A 23,789-nucleotide genomic window follows, 5' to 3' on the forward strand; every position below is an offset into this window, starting at 1 on the left:
ATAATTAGTCTCCTAGCATGAGGTTTGAATCCACAAGGAAAGCTGTTTGATCGCATCCCCTAACAAGCACAGAGAAAGCAAAGTAACAACCAAATCTAATCTGTGTGGCATTAATAGGATTGGAAAGGTTTAAAAAGAATCAATGAACTATATGTATTTCTCGCATTTGGTTCCTAGTCCACCTCCAATAGCCATAGTATAGCTTTGCAGTGGCTCCTGACAGCAACCCAGCACTGAGGCCACAAAGGTTAACAGTGAACACTGACACTGCCTCACATTGGCTTGGAATAGTTCAAGCTCGAAATTTTAACCATTGAGAACCCCTGTCTATAATTCCATTTTATCTTGTGACACGGGAGGCCATTCAGCCAATCAAGCTTATGCTGGCTCGGAGCAATCCCATTCCCTCAATTTTCCCTGGAACCTGTTCTCCCCACATTCCCATCAATATCCCCCCAAGAGACAACCGCTTACCTACGCATCAGGAGCAATTAACAGCAGCCAATTAACCTACCAACCTGCACGTCTTTGGGATGCGGGAGGAAAGCAGAGCACCAGGTTGCCCTTTTCACCGAGAGGGCAGCAAGTACCTAGAACGTACTGCTGGAGACAGAGGTGGAAGGAGAAAGTTGCTGACAGCATTTAAGAAGCATTGAGACAAGCACCTGAATCGCCCAAGAATGGAGGACTGCAGCCCAAGTGCTGGAAGGTGGAATTAATACAGATGGGTGCCCACTGGTTGGCATGGATGAGGTGGGCCAAATGGCCCGTTTCCATGACACCCAGCAGAAACCCACATGGTCACAGGGAGAATGTGTAAACTCCACATAGAAAACAGTGAAGGTCAGGATTGAACGGAGATCACTGGAGCTGTGAGGCAGCAGCTACTACCAGCTGCACCGTTGTGCCACCTGTATAGATAAACTCAGACCAGAGATTTGTTGGCACATTTTGGGCTTTTCAAACAAATAAATAAGCAACAAGCATCCTCTTTACTCTGGATTTTTCTTAGCGGCTCACCTTTTCTCCTACTGCTTGTAGGTTTCCATTCTGTTTCCTTAACTAGCACACCTTTCGCTTGTTCTTTCACTGCAGAGGAACCATAACCAGACCAGTTTTCAAGAAGTTCCTGCATTTAAATAACACCTTCACCACCGCAGCAACCCACCCACCCCATGTTACAGCCAATGAAGTACCCTTGTGCTCAACATAGGAAGCAAGCAGCAGCTTATTTACAAATAGAAAGCCGAAAATGACCAGATAATGCTTTAGGAGTTTGGTGAATGACAGGGATTGAGATTAGTGACATTTATTGATGAGGTTTTCTAATGAAGCATACACTTGCCTTTTTTCGTTGGAAGGGGGCATTCCTCGTCCTTCTCCGAGTCACTGCTGTAAGTGTATTTAACATTCTCTGCTTTTTTCCTATACAGAAAGATATTGCTTATAATAAAAACACAGTAAAAGCAGGAAAATACTTCAAAGCTTCAAAAGAAAGATGTGCATTTATATCGCCCCTTTTGACTTTCGTATATCCCAAAGCACCTGAGAGCTTCAGAGGTAATTTGAAAGTACACTGTGTGTACTAAGCAAAATGATGTTTGTGCACAATAAAATTCCATAAGTGGCAATGAAAACATGAATGAATCATCCATATGGCTGAGAGAGCAATGTTGGTCAGGATGCTGGAAATATTCCACGGCACAGTAATGCCTCACAGCTCCAGTGACCTGGGTTCGATCCTGACCTTGGGTGCTGCCTGAGTGGAGTTTGCATGTCCTTCAAATGACCACATAGGTTTCCTCTGCGTGCTCTGGTTTCCTCCCACATCCTAAAGATAGGCACGTGGATGATAGAAAAATGGAGGGGTATGTGGGAGGGAACGGTTAGATTGATCTAAAAGGTCGGCACAACATTGTGGGCCGAAGGGCCTGTACTGTGCTGTAGTGTTCTATGAGTGGGCTGGGAGGTTAATTGGCCGCTGTAAATTGCCTCTAACGTGCAGGTGAAGAGCAGAATCTGCAGGGAGCTATTGAGAATGTGGGAAGAATTGAAAAGGGTTTAAAATAGGATTAGCGTAAATGGATGGTAGATGGTCAGCAATGGACTCACTGGGCTGAAGGACCTCTTTCTGTGATGCATCTTTATCTTTCCATGACAATGACCCTTCTTCAAATTAGTGCAGTGGCATACCTGTGACTGCGAGAATGAGGCCTTCTGTTAACATCTCATCTGGACGAGAGCACACCCTCCATAAAAGAATGAGAGGGGATCTCACAGAAACCTACATAATTCTAACAGCACTGAAGGGATTGGATGGAGGAAGGATGTTCCTGATGGTCTGGGAGTCCAGGGCAGGGACCACAGTCTAAAGATAAGGACTAAGCCATTTAAGACCGAGATGAGGAGAAATTTCTTGTCCCAGAGAATGGTGAACTTGTCGAATTCTCTACCACAGAAAACAGTCAAGGCCAAATTATTAAATACATTTGAGTTCCAGGGGTCTAGATAGTTGCTTCTAAAACAGGGGCAAATTATCAGCAACACATCTTCAAACTTTATTTTAGGTACCCATCGAAGGTAAAATTCTCCTGGTCACTGATAGAGCATGTGTCCTGTAGAGTGTTAAACAGAGACCTGTATGACATCAAGCACATCAGTAGGTATTAGCTGTGTGTGTATGTAGAGAACAGTCCAGATGAATAATTTAAAATTATGCAAATCAACAATGGTAACAGAGAGGAATGCTTAATAGCAAGAAGAAACAACGCATGTTCACATTACAGCTCATTACCTTTTAGGATGTGATGAACTGAATACATCAAATCCCGATGAGGAAACGCTTCCTGTGGTCTCGACTGAAGGAACCTTTTCTCTGTTGTCAGCATCTATAAGGCAGAAGTGAACAGATGTTTAACAATTCTTGATTCTTTGAGGGTGCACAGACACATTAGACCACAGCAGAGATGGCAATGTTCTGCAATCAAGTCACTTCATTGACAGAGGCATCCTGGCCCGAGAGGGTGAGTTTTCACAACAGTTCTTCAACTAATTAGAAGCAAATTAAAAGATCAAGAGACTGCACTCTGGGCCTGCCATGACGTGGAGCTCTTCTCCCGTTGTTTCTGCCTCCGTGCCTCTTTCATTGGCAAGGAGTCCTCACTCACCCACCACCCCCCACCTCACCTCACCCCCCCCCCCCCCCCCCCACTGAGGTCCCCTCCTCACACCTCCAACACTCCCCTTCCTCTTGGACACCCCCTTCGGGCCTTTTACCCTCCCTCAATCCTTTCATCTCCAATTGCTGCCCTACTCAGTCCTCCAATCGCCTCACGGAACCCTTTCTCGCCACTCCTCCTTATACTGGCCATCTCCCCTCACAGATGCTGCCCAACCCACTGAGTTCTTCCAGCAGATTGTTCGAGACTGCACTAAGTGGCAAACTACCTCAATGTGATCAATTCACCCGTGACACCACCTTCCGAGCCAAGCTATTCTCATACATTTAAGAATGGCCACTTGGGGAGGTGAGGAGTTGGAGGGAGTTGGTGGAGGAAGGATTGCCAGTGGAATTGAAAATGTATCTCTCAACATGAAACAACACATTCAGGAGAATATTTATGTTTAAGATCAGTAGTTCACATGTATAATTTTACTTTCAAAACAACTATATCGAATAGCAATGTTGCAGTTTTCTATGGTAAATATTCTTAAAGGAAACATTAAGAAGTGTTCAGTCTTAGCACTAAAATTAGGTATGCAGATTACACAAAGTTTTCTAAATTCAATCTTCATTTACCACATTGAAAGAGCATTTACCAGGCTGTACTTCAGAAGTGCTGGGTGGTGCCTTGTTGGGCCTTTGTGTGCAAGTTTTCTCCATTGCGTCTCTGTAGCCAGATGATTCCTGCATTTTGAGAGGATGGGAAGCCGAAGCTTATTATTTTCAAGGTTTATCTGAAGGACACTAGTGAACCTAACAACCTGGTAGCATCATGTTAACATTACTGTTGTGATCATCACCCTGAAACATTAACATTCCTTTTCTCTCTCTTGGTAGATGTTGCCTGACCCGCTGAGTGTTACCTACATTTCATGTTTCATGTTTTCTAGGGTAGGGACATGTTTGGCACATCTTTGTGGGCCGAAGGGCCTGAATTGTGCTGTAGCTTTTCTATGTTTTCTATGTTTTATTTCAGACTCCCAGCTTCTGCACTTTATTTTTTGCTTTTTGATTACTGTTACTTGGATAGCTTTGATTATAAATTCCAGATATATTTAGTTGAACTTAAATTTCCCACCTGCCAGGGTGGGATTTGAACTCACGTTCTGTAGATCAATCAGTCCCCAAACAGCTCCTTTATAAACACTTGCTCCATTGATGTTTTAAGACAATGTGGAGCTCAGTCCACAACAAGTTTACACGCACACCACATTTCTGACGTTAGTTCTCTGTGTGACCATTCTACCTGATCTGCCAAGGTCTGAGACTGGCACTACTTGCTCAAGATGAAATTTCCCATTACACAGCATAAGTGTATAAAATTTGACAAAGAAAACTGCATAATGCATTCTTTGGTGGCTTAAACGAAACATTTTTTTGCAAAATGTCTTCAGAGCAATCCTATTGGGCAGAAAAATCGACTAGTTTACTTGAACTTTTTTTCCTAGTCATAGTACTAAGTTCACTCCACTGAAAGTGATCCAGTTTATTTTGACCTTAACTTTGGAGTTAGCTATCTGGGCAAATCATTTCAAATTCAAGCATTTTAATGGGGTGATTTTGGTTTGAATGTTTGACTGGAATACTTTGGGACACAGTTAAATTTGTTGAGTCTTAAGGATATTTTGAAAGATATTTGCAACCTGTCTTAAAAAACAGAGCATTCTTCCTGATGCCAGAGAAAGGAAACAGGGCATTCAGGAAAAAATACTGCAGATTACTATTTACACAGTCAACACAACAGACATGACTGCTTTCTATTAACTTAGGGATAATAATGCATAGAGCCATTGTAAATATCCAGCGTGTAAAAGGCATTATTCACTCACTTATTTACAGTTTAGTAAAACTGACTTACTAATAATAGTTTTAACAAAGTACTATAAAAATAAAAACCTCTTCAGTAATAATCACCTCTGTGCTAATTCGATCTAATGGAATGTATCTGCTTTAAGTCCTACCTCCGCTGTACATTTTTCAATGGGAAGTGGTTTTCCACGGTGATGGTTTGTAAGGATCACTGCGATGGTCGACAACGTTTTTCCCTAGGAGAAAACAAGGCAGCACTCTTACCATGAGATTACATTGTAGATTCTGAGCATGGAATGTGTGTAAGCAGCATTCTGCGAATGAAAAAGGGAGATTGTGCTGTTATCGTCCTTGCCTCAGTTCCAAATATATTTGGAAATCATGTGGGATGGTGACAGGAGAAGCATTTTAACATTTGAGAAGATTTTCTTTTGGTGGCACCAAAGTTAAATCACCCAGAATAGTTAAGGTGCCTCCAGAGTTCCATTTATGACAAGCCTGATCTACAAAGGAATACAATTATTTACCTGAATTACAACTATTCTGCCACCACTACCTGGCTCTTCAGAGTCCCATCACTTAATAATTCCATGATCGATTTATTCAACAACGAGGATGGCTGAAGACAAGCCGGACGGACCATGGATGTTTTTTGCTGCAGGGTAGTTCTCACATAACTATTTGCTTCTCTGTAGTTTCAATGTGATATGGAGCTCAGAATTGAAGTTCTATTCAGGAGCTCCTGGGGTGACCCAACATGCAAATCTGACTTGATGCAAATTCTCCCATACATTTTTAAAGCATTTTTCAAGTTGGTAACAACAACAACAACACGTTTCATGGTATTCAATGACTGAATACAGTAGTTTCCATTAGCTTAATTGTGGGTAACATAAGAGTGATTATTCAATGAAATGAATAAATGCAAGTGTATGTAGAATGATGTATGGGTAGCTATAAAAAGCAGACCTTTCTCACTTCTGGAGAAATCAGCTTACGGACAGTTCTCAGGAATGGAACCCCTACCTAAACCCAGGGACTCCCTGTACTGTTATAGCCAATGACATTGCACAGTGGGTTTCAAGGCCACGAAGAAAGCAATGAAAATTCATCCAGCTGGGTCATTTAACTCTCACCAAGAACAGACCGAAAACCACAATGTAGTTCTGGGTGAAAGAGAATTGTTGTTGATTACCATCATTAAGAAAAACCTCTGCAAATTTAGTCAGAAAATCAATCATTTGGCATTATGACACTGATGAGTGAGACTAACTTTTAAGGTTACCTCCCTTGCTCTGTTACAAAAACTAGACCTTACAGGAAGTATACATTCAAGTTAAAAGATAGGGAAATAAAAGGAGGAAGTGCTGGAAACACTCAGCAGAAAAGGCAGCATCTGTGTAGAGAGAAACCAAGTTTACTTTTCTGGTCGAAGACCTTTCATTGCTTCTAGTAGGAGAGGCCAGAACAACCTGTAAAACTAAAAGCTACAACTTTCAGGGGCAATATTAAGATGCTAAAGGTGGTGGAAATCTGCTAGACTTTCCTGCAGGGAACTGTTCAGCCTGGATCAAAAAAACCAGGACAGGTGGGTTACTGTTAAGCCAGGTATTATGGAATAAGGAACAAGAGCAAGAGAATGGATTAGAGGTGCAGCTTGCCATGAGAAAACAGAACTGCAGAAGCAAGCTTGGGGCTGAGTCCTTCCTCGGTTCCTTAACAATGGGGAATTCATGTTATATCGGGTGTTTTCATTCCTTCCTCAAAATGAATGATGTCTATTCATAGAACACTACAACACAGTACAGGCCCTTCAGCCCACAATGTTGTGCCGACATTTTACCCTGCTCTAAGATCTATCTAACCCTTCCCTCCCACGTAGCCCCTTATTTTTCTATCATTCATGTGTCTATCTAAGAGTCTCTTAAATGTCCCTAATGTATCTGCCCCCACAACCTCTGCCGGCAGTGCATTCCACACACCCACCACTCTCTGTGTAAAAAAAAACTTACCCCTGACATCCCCCTTCTACCTTCCTCCAATCACCTTAAAATTATGTCCCCTCGTGTTAGCCCTGGGAAAAAGTCTCTGACTGTCCACCAATCTATGCCTCTTATCATCTTGTACACCTCTATCAAGTCACCTCTCATCCTCCTACTCTCCAAACAGAAAAGCCCTAGCTTGCTCAACCTATCCTCATAAGACATGCTCTCCAATCCAGGCAACATCCTGGTAAATCTCCTCTGCACCCTCTCTAAAGCTTCCACATCCTTCCTATAATGAGGCACCCAGAACTGAACACATTCCTTGATAATGTGTTCACTATTTCAGATTTATAACTTAATCAGAGAAACAAATATGCTTCAGCCTCTCAGGGAAATGTTTTCCCTTCTGTGGGAAGAGTGCATCATCCTCCAACACTTTTCTCCTCCATTCTTCCTCGATCCCTCTCCTCCCTATTAGCTGGGGAAACAACTACACGGGCTTCTGTTGCGGGAGTACAAAGTGGAGTGATGCCCAGATCTCGATGGAGGAGCGTTCTGAAACAACCAATGTTAGTTACAAGAACTGTCTCTTACCAGACCCATGTCATCGGCGAGGATGCCTCCGTGAACGTTTTCGGGCCTCTCCTTCTCTGCAAAGTTTGTCAGCAAGTTGTAGTACATGTTGTTTCTCTGCTCCCAGAATGGAGGAAGGTCGGTGTTGTTTTCCCTCAGTATCATCCAGGCCAGAGCCTGCTTCTGATGAGGCAGCAACGGGGTGCGGACAGCCTGTTGACGCAAATTCAAACCGCTGTTACTTAATGGTTAGAAGGATGGTTTCCACGACGAGCATCCACATGCAACTCAAACAGCCAGTCAGAGTTGGCTCTTGTCTCCAAATTAGAGAGCTTGCAGTTCTGTCCAGAAGACTTTAGCACACAGTCAATGACCACACATCATTGATGCTGTATGTTACATGATAAAATAAGATAGAACAAAGAACAGTACAGCACAATAAAGGCACTTCGGCCCACAATCTTTATTAGTCACTTACATCGAAACACACAGTGAAATGCATCTTTTGCGCAGAGTGTTCTGGGGGCAGCCCGCAAGTGTCGCCACGCTTCTGGCGCCAACATAGCGTGCCCACAACTTCCTAACCCGTACGTCTTTGGAATGTGGGAGGAAACCGGAGCACCCGGAGACACGGGGAGAACGTACAAACCCCTTACACAGACAGCGGCCGGAACTGGACCCGGGTCGCTGGCGCTGTCATAGCGTTACGCTAACTGCTACACTACTGTGCCTGCTATGGAGGTGTAAATGGAAGCTCAGTCTGTCTAGGACCTGGGTGGAAAGTCTTTTGCTCTAGATTCTCCAACATCCAGCTAACTAAATGCACAGATGGAAACATTAAAAAAAAACACCCTGTACTGTCTGCAAAATGAGCCCCAATGTGTCTGCATTGAAAAGTAACAGCAAATGATAATGAAACAGTAATAATAGCAAATGTACATGTAATGCAACAGTTGGTGCACTGTTTAAAAAGCAATCTAAGTATTTTGCTTCAGTTAGAAGAGCAGCAAATTGCCAGCTGCACTGGTAGAGTCAGTATTATCATCCTGTATACTTTTTGGTCAAGGCTGTCAGTGAGTTTGTGAACAGCACCATCTACTAGTCACACTCTGCAATTACATCACTACAAATAACTATCTAAAACCCAAGATTTCCAGTTTTTTTTTAATGTAAGATTATTTATTAGTCGCATGTACATCGAAACACACAGTGAACTGCATCCTTTTTGTGTTAATGAGAATGTGCTGGGGCAGCCCGCAAGTGTCACCATGCTTCTGGTGCCAACATAGCATGCCCACAGCTCCTAACCCGTACGGTCTTTTGGAATGTGGGAAGAAACCGGAGCACCAGAGGAAACCCATGCAGACACGGGGGAGAACATACAACTCCTTACAGACAGCAGTGGAAATTGGACCCAGGTCGCTGGCACTGTAATAGCGTTACGCTAACCACTACATTACCGTGCAATTTCCACAGAGAACACCTATACGCAACTGAAGCAGCCAGTCAGATGCTCTTGCCACTGAATGGAAGGGCTATGGCTTTGCAGAGATTTTGGCACACAGTCATCAGGCACACTTGTCAATGGTACTGTATATTATACAAAGGGTTTAAGTGGAAGCACACTCATCCTCTTACCGAAGATCAAAAACATCCCATATCACCATTTAAAAACCAGGAGAATTTGTCCTGTGCTCTGATCAACATTTTTTAAACAGCACACATATTTCCAGATTCTCCCTCAAGGAAACATCTTCTTCATACCCATTCTGTCAAGAACCCTTAGCAACTTATACGTTTTAATCAAGTCTCCTTCCACTCGTCTGAAGTCCAGTGCATACAAGCCTAAATAGGAACCTTGCAGCCTAACGGCATGAATATTGAATTCTCCCACTTTAAGTAACCCCCCCCCCCCCCCCCCCCCATCACCATGCTTCTTCTCTTCTTCCCTTTCCTGGCCTCTTTCTCTTTTTTCTACCTTTTTTTGTCTCTCGTCACCTTTGACCATCTCCTGGTGGATCTGCTCTCCCCTCCTCCTCCACACCTGCCGATCACCATCTCTTACCTGTATCTACCTATCACCACCTTGTGCCCACCCCACCTCCCCTCTTTTGTCCACCTATCACTGCTCTGCTTTTCCCTCCTGTATACTGGGCTTCCCCTTTTACCTATCTTCAGTGCTGAAGAAGCGTCCTGACCTGAAACATTGACCACCTGCTTTTCTCCACCGATGCTGCCTGGCCTGCTGAGTTCCTCCAGCATCATCGTGTTTTTCATCTAGATTTCACATCTGCAGTCCTTTGTTTCTCTTGCATACAAGCAACACTTCCTCATAACCAAACTCGCTCACATCCAGGTATTATCTAGTACTGTTTTTCTGAGCATTTGCATCCTTCACAGCACTCCAGGTATCCTGTCACCAACGTCTTATATAACTAAGTAGAATCGCACCTTTCTCCTGTGTTCAATTCCCCTTACAATAAACAATGGCATTCTGCGAGTTTTCCCAATTACTTGCTGTCAGAATCAGAATCAGGTCTATTATCACCAACGTATGTCGTGAAATTTGTTGTTTTGCAGCAACAAATACAGTGCAAGACATAAAAATTACTCTAAGTCACAAAAAAAAAATTAGTGCAAAAAGAGGAATAACGAGGTTGTGTTCATGGACCGTTCAGAAATCCGATGGCAGAAGGGAATAAGCTGTTCCTAAATCATTGAGTGTGGTGTCTTCAGGTTCCTGTACCTCCTCCCCAATGGTAGTAAACGTGAAGAGGGCATGTCCCGATGGTGAGGGTCCTTAATGATGGATGCAGCCTTCTTGAGGCACTGCCTCTTGAAGATGTCCTCGAAGGTGGGGAGGGTTGTGCTGGTGGAAGCTGGCCGAGTCTACAACCCTCTGCAGCCTCTTGTGATCCTACATATTGAAGCCTCCATCCCAGGCTGTGATGCAACCAGTCAGAATGCTGTACCTGCATACTTGCCTTTGTGAATCATGCAAAGACAATCAGATCCCTCTGCATCTCTGAGCCTCTGCAACCTCTCACCTTATAATTTACTGTTTTAAAAAAAATTCCTGCCAAAATAGACATTTTCACACATTAGCTGCCATTTGCCAGATCTTTGTCCACATTTGTATCTCTCTGTCGCCCCCTAATGTCCTCTTCACAACCTACTTTCCTCCCTATCTTGGTACCAACAGCAAACTTAACAACCATTATCTTCATCCAAGTCATTGACATAAATAGTAGTTGAGGTCCGACCACCAAATGTGTGGCACACCACCCATTACATCTCGCCAAGCAGAGGACACATTTATGACCACTCTGTTTCCTGTTAGCCAGCCAACACAAAAGCTTTACCTCTTGCACCAAGAGCCTTTATCTTCTGTGATTTCCTTCGATGTGGCACTACATCACAATGCCTTCAAAAAATCTAAGTATACCAACCAGTTCCACCTCACTTCAGATGTAATGCAAACAGAGCACCATAAAGTTTGATTACAGTTTTGTTTATGTGCCTACTACACTTGTTGCAGCCTCGGTAAAGCAGCCAACATAATCAGAGACCCCACCTGCCCTGAACATTCTCTCTTCTCCCTCCTCCTATCAGGCAGAAGGTACAAAAGCCTGAAAGCATGTACCACCGGGCTCAAGGACAGCTTCTATCCCACTATAAGACTATTGAATGGACCTCTTCTACGATAAGATGGACTCCTGACCTCACAAGCTACCTCATCATGGCCTTGCACCTTATTGTCTGCTTACACTGCATTTTCTCTGTAACTGTAACACTAAATTCGGCATTCTGTTATTGCTTTTCCCTTGTACTACCTCGATGTACTGATGTGATGAATTGATTTGTATGGATGGCATGCAAAACAAAGTTTTTCACTGTACCTCAGTACATATGGCAATAATAAACCAATTTACCAATTTTAGTTCCAGATTCTGCTGGACTTGTAGATTGTTATTCTGATGATAGAGGACTTCCCAGCCAAGTAAGTACATTGATAAATCTTTGGAGAGGAAAACAATGCTTCCCCACACAGTCTTCTGTTATCTCTTGTTGGACCCATACTGAATAACCACACCTAGTGCTTGCCCCATTGTGGCCCTGCCCAAAACAAACATAGTCACTGTTCCAGGCCACGAGTCAAAATCTGGGACCAAATTCCATTAGAGCAATTACTTAAGACCAGAGTATAAAAATTAACAATCAGCATTTATATAGCTTTTGGTGTAGTGAGACATTCCAAGATGATTCAGGGGAGCTCAGAAGACTTTTACATTTTCACCCAATTACATTAATTGCAGTTCACTTCACCTTAGCTGGTTCCATTTCCCGAGTCTTATCATGCTCTTTCAGATCTTCAAAAATCTTGTCAAATTCATTCTTTAGCTGTAAAACAAAATTCTAATATTGAGCAGCAAATAAAGCATCAATTAAGGCAGATCCCTGGAATGAAGGAGGCTGAGTGGTGACCTGATAGAAGTAGATAAAATTATGATGGACATAAATAGGGTAGATAGATAGAATCTTTTTCCCCATGGTAGGTGTGCCAAAAAGAACATTTTCTGTTTCTGTGCTGTAGTGCTCTATGACTCTATGAGGAGGAACTGCTTTGAGGAATCTATGGAATTTTCCCGCCCAGGGAAGCAGTAGAGACTACCCTCGTTAAATATATTTAAGACAGTTTAAACGTAGAACATTACAGCACAGTACAAGCCCTTCGGCCCACGATGTTGTGCTGACATTTTATCCTGCTCTAACATCTATCTAACCCTTCCCTCCCACATAGCCCTCCATTTCTCTATCAATCATGTGGCTATCTAAGAGTTGCATACCTTGGCTGGTCTTGTCTGTCCTTCACCCATATCCCTCTAAACCTTTCCTATCCACATACCTGTCCAAGTGTCTTTTAAATGTTGTTAATGTACCTGCCTCTCCCACTTCCTCTGGCAGCTCATTCCATATACTGACCACCCTCTGGTCCCTTTTAAATGTTTCCCCTCTCACTTTAAACTTACGCCCTCTAGTTTTAGAGTCCCCTATCCTGGGAAAAAGACTGTGACCATCCACCTTATTAATTCACCACATCTTTCTATAAACCTCTATAAAGTCACCCCTCAGCCTCCTATGCAGTCCCAGCCTATCCAGTTTCTCCACAACTCTCCAGACCCATGTCAGTTCCCATGGGAGCAAACCCACTAGTCCTATTCCCTCTCTATTTCACTGATGCCCTGAAAGTTATTCTTACCCACACATGCCCATCAGCTCCCCTTTCGTTCTTTCCCTTTTGCCTTCTAAAGGGTAATTTAGAGTAGCTAATTAACCAACGAGCACATCTTTAGAATGTGGGAGGAAACCAGAGCACCAGGAGGGAAACCCACACAGGGATAGAGAGAATGTGCAACAGGATATTGACAGAATATAGAGCTGGGCTGAGAAGTGGCAGATGGAGTTCAACCCAGATAAGTGTGAAGTGATACACTTCGGGAGATCGAATTCGAAGGCAGAATACAAGGTTAATGGCAGGACTCTTAGCAGTGTGGAGGAACAGGGATCTTGGGGTCCACATCCATTGATCCCTCAAGGTTGCCACGCAAGTCGATGGGGTTAAGAAGGCGTATAGAGTGTTGGCCTTCATTAGTCGGGGTATTGAGTTCAAGAGCCGTGAGGTGATGTTGCAGCTCTATACAACTCTGGTCAGACCACACTTGGAGTATTGTGTTCAGTTCTGGTCGCCTCATTATAGGAAGGATGTGGAAGCTTTAGAGAGGGTGTAGAGGAGATTTAACAGGATGCTGCCTAGATTGGAGAGCATGTCTTATGAGGATAGGTTGAGTGAGCTAGGGCTTTTCCCTTTGGAGAGGAGGAGGATGAGATGGGACTTGATAGATGTGTACAAGATGATAAGGGGCATACATCAGTGGACAGTCAGAGACTTTTTCCCAGTGCAACAATGGCTACACAAGGGGACATAATTTTAAGGTGATTGGAGGAAGGTATAAAGGGGATGTCAGAGGTAAGTTTTTTGTTTACACAGAGAGTGGTGGGTGTGTGGAACGCACCGCCTGCAGAGGTTGTGGGAGCAGATACATTAGGGACATGAATGTCAGATAGACACATGAATGATAGAAAAATAGGGGGCTATGTGGGAGGGAAGGGTTAGGTCGATCTTAGAGCAGGATAAAATGTTGGCACAACATTGTGAGCCAAAGGGCCTGTACTGTTCTATGTTCCACACAGACAGCACCCTGGTCAGGATCAATTCCGGATTCCTGAAGCGATGAGGCAGCAGCTCTACTAGCAGTGGCACAAAGGCACGCTGTTTCTGACATTAACAATCATACACTTAAGCTCCCCAGTACCTGGGGAAATATCAGATACTTTAATTCCATACTAGATTGTAGCTTAGAACAGTGGTCCATTTACATATCAACGGTTGCAAAATATATGTGGAGGTTTCCCTGAAAGTGGTGCAGCAAATTCCACATTCGTAACTGAGGAACTGCAGTTAAAAATAAACCCTTACCTGTTCTGCTGTCATCTGTACAGCAGTGTGCACAGGAGCTTTGTAGCTTGGACCAGCTCTTGCAGTTCCCATTCCAGACCAGGCTTCAGCAATCCCACTGCCTGAAAAGAATATCAGGTCACACTGCTATACTGCTTGGCATTCATCTGCATTAACCAAATACAATACTGCACTATATCAATTGTTATAAAAATAGAAGTTGTTATCTTTCCAAAGTTTGGTCACACAAGCACAGAAAGCTTTCTGGTGAAGAAGAGATTAAGTGAAGTCATGGAAACCAGCCTCCCCTCCATGGACTCTGTCTATAGCTCTCGCTGCCTTGGTGAAGCAGCCAGGATAATCAAAGACCCCACCCACCCGGGTCATTCTCTCATCTTTCCTCTCCCATGAGGCAGAAGATACAAGAGCCTGAGGGCACATACCACCAGGCTAAAGGACAGCTTCTATCCCACTGTGATAAGACTATTGAATGGTTCCTTTATACGATGAGATGGACTCTTGACCTCACAGTCTACCTTGTTTGACCCTGCACCTTATCGTCTACCTGCAATGCACTTCCCTGTAGCTGTGGCACTTTACTCTGTATTCTGTTATTGTTTTTACCTGTACTACCTAAATGCACTCTGTACTAACTCAATGTAAATGCACTGTGTAATGAATTGATCTGTACCCAAGACAAGTTTTTCACTGTACCTCGGTACAAGTGACAATAATAAACCAATACCAAGTGAGCAGAGTGTCTGGGGCAGATTGTCAAAGTACAGGAGGCTGTGCCATAGCATTAGTGGAACCACTCCAGGCTTTGAAAATTGTTGAATTCAAGCAACTCTAGGAACTTGAACCCAGTAAAGCTAAACCTTTTTTATATAAAATGTTCATTCAAGAGATGTGGGCTCACAGGGTGAGACAGCGTTTAATTGCTGATCAACAAAATGCTGGAGGAACTCAGCAGGTCAGGCAGCATCTGTGGAGGGAAATAGACAGTTGACGTTTCAAGTATAGTCCAGTCCAGATGAAGGGTCTTCACCCGAAACGTCCAGTGTCCATTTCCCTCCACAGATCCTGCCTGACCCACTCAGCTCCTTCAGCATTGTGTATGTTGCTCCATATTTCCAGCATCTGCAGTCTCTTGTCTCTCTTTTAATTACCGATCCCTAGTTGCCCTTGAGAAGGTGGTGGTGAGCTGCCTTCCTGAGCCACTGCTGTCCTTGAGGCCACGGTATCGCCATGATGCTGAAAACCTAAGCTGGCACATCAGTGCATTCATGAAGGAGTGCTGCACTGCCTGGGGTGGCCACTTCTCAATAAATCCTGGACTTATCCTCATCTCAGAGCAAAAGATCCCAGAACTTTTCCAGAACAAGCCTATTGACTTGGGCAATACTTAATCACACAACCAACAAAAACAGATTATTTTAAGGTGTCTGCTTTGTGCAAACTGGCTGCCATGATTGCAACAGTGCCTCCACTTCAAAAATTCTTCGCTACTATAAAGTGCTTATGATATCCGAAAAGAAATTGTGAAATTACAGGTTTGTCTTCCTTGCTGGAGCAGAACTGTAAGAATGTGTTGATGGGTTGGGAACACCTTTAAGAACAAAGCACAGGAACAGGCCCTTTGGCCCTCGCTGTCTGTGCTAAATTAAACTAAATCCCTTCTGCCTGTACATGATCCACATCCGTCCATTCCCTGCATATTCATGTGTCTATCTAACAGCCTCTTAAAATGCAACTATCGTTCCTGCTTCCATTACTCCCCTGGCAGCCCATTCCAGGCACCTACTACTGTGTGTGAAAAAAACTTGCCCCACACATCTCCTTTAAACTTTCCCCTTCTCACCTTAAATGCACGTCCTCTAGTACTTGATATTTCTACCCTGGGAAAAAGATTCTGACTGTCTACCACTTCTATCAGGTCTTAACTGCATACCATCACCCACACACAGTCAGGTGTAAAGAAAGGCCTCCTTGCAAACCCTTCAGCAGCTATAGAGTAGACAGTCCTCCCCCACCCCACTGCCCTCAGGATCAAAGAGCACCTTTTCCCCATCCTCACCTCTAAACTAACTTGGTATTATGCTAAGGTGTGACAGTACGATGTGTCAATCGTGAATGACTTGAGACTCCCGCCTGTCAGGGCCACTTCTCCTGAAGACCCCTCTGGAGTTGGGTCAGTTGAGACTCCAGAAGCATTCCAGGCATTCCACATCGCTGCAAGGGACCACCTCACAGCTTGTCAAAAAACGTCAGACAATTGCATCCCACATGTTACAGGGAGTGTGTGTGTGTAGGTATGCATGGGCGTGTCTCCGTGGGTGTGGTCATATTGTTAACTGTTAATCACTTGGAATTTCTGTTTAAGTGCAAATTAAACAATAACAGCAACACACAAAGTAGTGGAGGAACTCAGTGGGTCAGGCAGCATCCCTGAAGGGAAATGGACAGTCAACGTTTCAGGTCAAGACCTTTCATCTGGACTGAACTAGACCCAGACCCAAAACGCTGACTGTCCATTTCCCTCCACATATGTTGCCTGACTCTGTGTTCCTCCAGCATCTTCTAGTGTGTGCAGTCTCTTGTGGCTCCTTTAATTGCCGATCCGTAGTTGCCCTTGAGGAGCTGGTGGCGAACTGCCTTCCTGAGCCCTGCTCTTCAACCACATGCTCACCCAGAAACTTTAAACAATAACAGGTACTGTTGTTGTCAAGAGTGACAATAATAGGTCAAGAGTGAACAAGATACACAACACACAGAGGAAAAGGTACCAGAGGAAAGAAACCATAATATGATTGGTGGTAAGGTCCTTCCCACCACAGCGGTAATAGAAAATGTAGCCAGACAAAGAGGCGTCAGTGAAGGCTGAGGCATCTCCAGTTTTGCTCTTCTCACTTGTTGTCAATTTTAAAGACTCCTCACCCGACTAAGGTTTGAGGTCTTGGCTGGCAAGGACCCAAGCTGCAGAGTCCCAAAGCTGCTGGAATTTTACCTTTGTTGGGCGGTGCCAGTTTGAAGTTGTGCATCTTCAGTCTTTCCAGAACAGCACTGCGGTTTTCCTCTTTGCCCCAGAAGGAAAGCTGCACAGGCATGGTGAACACGTTGTTAGCTCCATAGGGGACAACCCTGTTGGGAAAGGAAAATCAGGCGGTCAGCCCATCAACAGAAGCAGTGATTCACAGCCACTTCCCATTCCACAAACCCCGTCACTAGTTATTGACTGAAATTACACCGGTCTTATGCAGGAATCCAACCTTGTGGCTGTACGATGCTGCCGGTTCCACTTCTGGCTACGCGAGTTCAGCACCACTGGAACAATATTCATGGAACCGGTCGCATTCCCTCCCCCCAAAGCCCCCCACTGCAACGTTAACTTCTCACAAAGTGGCTGTGGAAGGCGAAATTTATGAAACTGTTTGAGTTCTGCATAGGTGGCAAGAGGTGCACCAATGCAGTCATCGATATAGCGGAGAAAGGAGTTGAGGAATCGGGCCGGAGTAGGCTTGAAGCAGAGACTGTTCAACGTAGCCAACGTAGCATAGCTGGGGCCCATGCGAGTGTCCATGGCTACGCCCTTGGTCCTGTAGAAAGTGAGAGGAGTCAAAAGTGAAGTTGTTTAGAGTGAGGACAAGTTCAGCCAGGTGGAGGAGAGTGTTAGTGGAAGGGGACTGGTTTCTATCTCTGGTCAAGAAAGAAGCGGAGGGCGGTGAGGCCGTCGTGATGGGGAATGGAGGTATATAGGGACTGGACGTCCATGGTGAAGATTGGAGAATTTATGAACTGTCGAGTTCCGCACGGGTACAAGAGGCGGCACCAATGCAGTCGTCGATATAGTGGAGAAAGACTCTCAACTGTGTAACATAGCGGGAAAGCCCCAAGTCGTATTTTTCAAAACGTCGGTGCCACAGGAGTTCCGCAAAACAAATAATAATACTGAACGCTTAATTCTACAAATCAAGAGGCAAGCTGCTACCCTGCAGCTTCAGCAACTGCTGATGTGGAGAAGGGAAACGTGAAGCACTCCCAAAGGAGCAGCTTGTTATATTTATTGCCAGACTCTAGATTACTCCAATTTAGAAATTCTGCATTTCAGTTTGATCCCCCTAAGCACTTACAGTTAATAAAGAATCCTTTCCACACTGCCCACGATTCATTTCAACAGAAAAGAAAAATCAGATGATGTTAAATGGATGACCAATTTGTTACCATAGATTGCCACCCACCTCTAGATCTGTAATTCAATCTCTTTTCCACTGAGAATTTCATGCCAATTGGTTTCCTGCCTCTTAACTCAAGTTTTGCAGGAGCTTTTTATCCCAATATCTGCACATCTTGGACATCATTGACAGTTCAGCACTGAATTGGCACCTCAGTCAAGTAGGCTGCAGGGAGGTGGCCGGTGAGGAATGGAGACACAAGAGACTGCAGATGCTGCAATGTGGAGCAAAAACTAACTGCTGGAAGAACTCAAGTCCTGATGCTGGATCTTGACCCGACTGCCACCATCTCTTTGCCTCCAAGGGTGTGACCTGACCTGCTGAGTTCAACATGACCCAAACATGGATTTGCCTTCTGAGAGCTGCATTAAGACATTTTGGTGGAAAGTATTTTCTGGTGCACTGGATGGAACAATTTGAAAACTTTGTCACTTTTACGTTTCATTATGCAGACTTCAGGAAACTCTCGCCAAACTGTTGAGCAATATAAAGGTGTGGTTACGTCTGCAAACCACTTCGCTAGTATCTCAGGCCTTCCAAAAGCACTTCCCCATAAAAGATTTGTCTCTGTAATGCTATCACTGGCTCTTTCAGTTCAGCAGGGTTCCATAAGGATAAAGGGATTAGTGATGAGTTAAATTATTTTTGATAATGTTGATAGAGAGAGGCTAGGTTCTTGGGAAATGCAATGGTCTTACTAAGAAAGGATTTGTAATGCATCTTGGGGTCCAAGTTCATAGCTCCCTGAAAGTAGCCACACAGGTTGATAGGGTGGTAAGAAGGCATACGGCATGCTTGTCTTCATTAGTCCGAGCACTGAGTTCAAGAGTCATAAAGTTATGCTGCAGCTTTATAAAACTTTAGTTCAGCCACATCTGGAGTACCGCATTCAGTTCTGGTTGCCTCATTATAGGAAGGATGTCGAGGCTTTGGAGAGGGTGCAGAAGAGGTTTACCAAGATGCTGCCTGGATTAGATGGCATGTGCTATTAGGATAAGTTGGAAAAAACTTGGGTTGTTTCCTCTGGAGCGGCGGAGGCTGAGGGGAGATCTGATAGAGGTTTATAAGATTATGAGAGGCATAGATAGAGTAGACAGCCAGTATCTTTTCCCCAGGGTTGAAATATCTAATACCAGAGGGCATGCACTTAAGGTAATAGGGGGCAAGTCCAAAGGAGATACGTAGGGCAAGTTCGTGTTTTTTTTTACACAGAGAGGGCTGGTTGCCTGGACTGCACTGCCTTGGGTGGTGGTGGAGGCAAATACGATAGGAGCATTCAAGAAAGCTCTTAGATAGGCCCATGAATGTGAGGGAAATGTAGGATATGGACCTTGTGCAGGCAGAAGGGATTAGTTTTAGTTGGCATTTTATTACTAATGTAATTAGTTCAGCACAAACATTGTGGGCCGAAGGGCCTGTTCCTGTGCTGCACTGTTCTATGTTCTATGTCAATCCAACAGGCAGACAAGATTCCTTACACACCATTTTCTTCACATAATCCGAATCACAAATCAGAAAACTTGAGGGAATGTTCTCAATACATTCCTTACCCCAAAGGTGGCCATTACAAACGTTCAAGTCTGCTCGGCTTGCAAAGAAATCCCACTCCTGACTAATTTTCCCTGTAACCTATTGATGCCATATACCCCAGATCTTGCCATTCATCTACACACTCGGGGCAAGTTACCTGCCAATATGAGCTATGTCAAAATTCCAAATCTTAATGCTAAGTTCAACACAGCCCATGTTTAAAAAAAGTGCTACTAAAATTCACAAGTCCATCCTGAACGATGCATGTAGCTCAGTAATCAACATGCTTACTCACCCTTCAATCCTGGCCAGTTTATTATCTAGGATGAAGGCCAGGGTGCCCGCCAGCTCCCGTTTGATATGTCCCACTTGAATACCATTCACATTATTCACTTGGACTGCATTACTGTCATAAGGATTGTTCGGATCTCGCTGAAGAGCAACCATTTCATTATTGCTCACCTGGCAACAATATTAAAAGAAAGTTTTCAGCGTAGCAGTTTCACAGTCCTGAGGCATTGTACACTAATAACTCAAGCACAGTAACACAATTCACAGTCACACACATGCATCAACACCGTCAATAAGAATTTCCACTGGCAAGCAACAAGCTACACAAGAGCAGCTCTTGCTAGACACTGGATAAGTATTTGCAAATTGACATGTTGGTTTTCAGATTATCTAAAACTAACACTTTTCAATATGTTCACAACACTGAAATAAACTATCTACAGACTCAGTTATTTTATCTTGTCAGATATCATTGCAAATTTTCTAGAAATTGAGCACTCGTCTAGGGGTTACCATGTTAATTCTGCAAACTGAGAATAACCAGAGGGCACAGCAACTACAAAGCTGATCAGAGGTACAGCAGCAATGGGCGAGGTCCTGCACACCTGCCTCCTTTTGGAAGTTTGAGCCTGGGACTATACTGTGGGAACAAGTTGCCCAAGGTAGGTAATTGGCGACTATTTATCAGTTAATCTAGTGACTGATTATCAGGTGATCTGCCATATTTCTTCCCCACAGACTTTGTGTTACCAAAATATCAATTAGTTTGACTTTCACATTCTATTTTCCATTTTACTCAAATGCTCTTGGAAATTATTAAAATATTCTTATCACTATTTTTCATATTCCTTACAACACTAAAGGAGAGCATCTTGGCCCATCACTTCTATACCAACTCACAGAGCAATCCCATTTTCCCCTATCAAATTTTCCCTGTTACTGATTCTCCCCACATTTCCATTGGTTCTACTACCCACCGACACTAGGGGATGATTTAAAATGGCCAGTAACCTATAACTTGCATGCCCTTGGAATGTGGGAGGAGACCAGAGCACCTTCAGGAAACCCAAGAAAACAATCGGAATCAGATTTATCGTCACTGACATATGACATGAAATTTCTTGTTTTGCAGCAAGTGCAGATGTAGCGACTCACCGCACCGGCATTCGAACCGGCTCCCGACATCGTGACGTCATCGGAGGCCCCGATCCAAGATGGCGCGAGGCCCTCCTTCTTCCCCAGTGTTGGGCTGGGAAAGCCCGCGCGCAGGAAGGTCAGGTGACCCGCGCGTGACGTCAGCACGGGAAACTGTAGCGCGGGACGTTTTCAGCTATTAAAGGCGCACTGCGCCCCGGGTCGGCATTCAACCTCTGATTTTGAAACCAGCGACTCTGTGTCTTCATTTCATAGTGTGTAGCTAGCCGCTACACATACATAAAATCTATAAATTACAAAAGTAAATAAATAGTGCAAAACAAAGGAATAACGAGGTAGTGTTCATGGACCGTTTAGGAAATCTGATGGCAGAGGGGAAGAAGCTGTTCCTGAATCAATGAATGTGGGTCTTCAGGCTCCTGTACCTCCTCCCTGATAGTAGTAACGAGAAGAGGGCATGTCCCGGATGGCAAGGGTCCTTAATGATAGATACCACCTCTTGGAAGATATCCTGGATGGTGGGGAGGGTTGTGTCCGTGATGAACCTGGTTGCGTCTATAACCCTCTGCAGCCTCTTGCAATCCTGTGCATTGGAGCCTCCATACCAGGCGGTGATACAACCAGTCAGAATGCTCTCCACCGTACACCTGTAGAAATCTGTAAGCGTCTTTGATGACATACCAAATCTCCTCAAACTCCTAACGAAGTAGAGCCACTGGCGTGCTGTCCTTCATGATCGCATCAATGTGTTGGGCCAGGTAGATCCTCTAAGATGCTGACGCCCAGGAACTTGAAGCTGCTCACCCTTTCCACCGCTGACCCCTCAATGAGGACTGGTGCGTATCCTCCCAACTTCCCCTTCCTGAAGTTTACAATCAGTTTCCTTGTCTTGCTGACGTTGAGTGGGAGGTTGTTGTTGCGATACCACTCGACCAGCTGAACTGTCTCACTCCTGTACGCCTCCTCGTCGCCATCTGAGATTCTACCAACAACAGTGGTGTCATCGGTGAATTTATAGATGGTGTTTGAGCTGTGCTTAGCCACACAGTCATGAGTGTAGAGAGAGTAGAGCAGTGGGCTAAGCATGGTCCCTTGAGGTGTGCCTATGTTGATAGGCAGTGAGGAGGAGATGTTATTGCCAATCCACACTGACAATGGTCTCCCAATAAGGAATTAACTCCCTATAAGGAACAGGATTAAACCTGGGTTGCTGGAACTATGAGGCAGTAGCTCTATTTATTATTTTTAGTAATTTAATCTCCACACTTAAATCAATTCTTCAACAAGTTATCAATCTTCATAACTGAAGGTATAACTTAAATATAGCTCTGTACTATTGTAATAGAGTGGGAGAAAGAGATCTTACCACACCGGTATAATAACGTAATCCAACTATATTTCCTCGGAGGTTTCCAAATAGGACAGCAGAATCCAGGTCCTCGTCTGCTGCTGCCGTGTCGTCTGCAGCGTGCGGTTTATCATTTGGGACAGTGACTCCTCCGGATCCAGAGCAAAGAGATAACTGCCATCAGAGAACTGGGAAGCAGATCGTCCCCCCAGGTACTGGGAACCATACCAATTCCGCCACGATAACATGCTACAGAAACAAAGCAAACCAACCATAGGAATCATTTAAATTCACATGTGAAATGAACCCTTTCACCAGAGGCACCATGAAGCAGCAGCAGCAATTCTTTGACTGCATGCCTCATAAATCCTACAGCATTTCATAAATCTGTTCCAATACATGACCTGTAATCTGCTCCGTGTTTAGGCAGTGATATCCCACAAATTGACAAACAGGACATGGGGTCCACAATGGGAGACGTTTCCATCCACTCCCTTATCACTTCATCTGTCACTCAACACATTTTGGCTCTTCAAAAAATAAAAGGTTTCAAAAAGAGAAAAATAGCTTCACTGCATCGCTGAATAGCTGAGATTGCTGTAAAGATTGCCACCTTCTGAAATGAAATATTTCCTAATAAATTCTGCACAAGGATTAAAACACAATTACTATGTAAATACACATTGTTACACAAACTGTTTTACATAGAAGCGATTTTTCAACCTTACAACATGCATTGCAATCTCTCATTCAAATGCCTCAACTTGGCTTACAGAGTTTTTGTTATCACTTTAAAAGTTCTCCTTCAATATGAGCGTAAATGTGAGTCAAACAGATAGAGTTTGAGTTCTAACTATAGGTGGATGTTCTACCAGCAGTGCGCTGGCATCAAACCTCTTCCACAACTTTTTAAACAAATTATGCTGAATGGTGCTACAGATCAACACCCGTATAGAAATGCACCTGCAAGTTAGTTCTTTAAACATCACGAAGTATGAGGTCTCAAAGGTACCAACTATTCAAACACAAGGAATGCATTGTTCATTTTTGTAAACAAATGTAATCGAGATTTCCTTCTCTGTATGGGTACCAGCTTTGCACTTTCTTAGGGGCTGGTGTCACTGTT

The 23,789-nt window shown here is 44.0% G+C and overlaps 1 protein-coding gene across 1 annotated transcript in view; it reads right to left on the minus strand.

Annotated features, from left to right (window-relative positions):
- Positions 1-23,789, minus strand: part of hltf (helicase-like transcription factor) — a 94,090-nt gene that overhangs the window by 31,945 nt on the left and 38,356 nt on the right. The window contains exons 16-26 of the mRNA XM_052018642.1: positions 22,682-22,837; positions 20,165-20,331; positions 17,115-17,248; positions 14,129-14,229; positions 11,917-11,991; positions 7,612-7,803; positions 5,185-5,268; positions 3,820-3,907; positions 2,795-2,888; positions 1,346-1,425; positions 1,021-1,089 (exon numbers count right to left, since the gene is read on the minus strand). Coding sequence (XP_051874602.1) covers positions 1,021-1,089; positions 1,346-1,425; positions 2,795-2,888; positions 3,820-3,907; positions 5,185-5,268; positions 7,612-7,803; positions 11,917-11,991; positions 14,129-14,229; positions 17,115-17,248; positions 20,165-20,331; positions 22,682-22,837 — 1,240 coding nt within the window. The remainder of the gene's footprint in view (positions 1-1,020; positions 1,090-1,345; positions 1,426-2,794; positions 2,889-3,819; positions 3,908-5,184; positions 5,269-7,611; positions 7,804-11,916; positions 11,992-14,128; positions 14,230-17,114; positions 17,249-20,164; positions 20,332-22,681; positions 22,838-23,789) is intronic.

Source organism: Pristis pectinata, chromosome 6 (assembly GCF_009764475.1).
Source record: "Pristis pectinata isolate sPriPec2 chromosome 6, sPriPec2.1.pri, whole genome shotgun sequence".
NCBI classification, from domain to species: Eukaryota; Metazoa; Chordata; class Chondrichthyes; order Rhinopristiformes; family Pristidae; genus Pristis; species Pristis pectinata.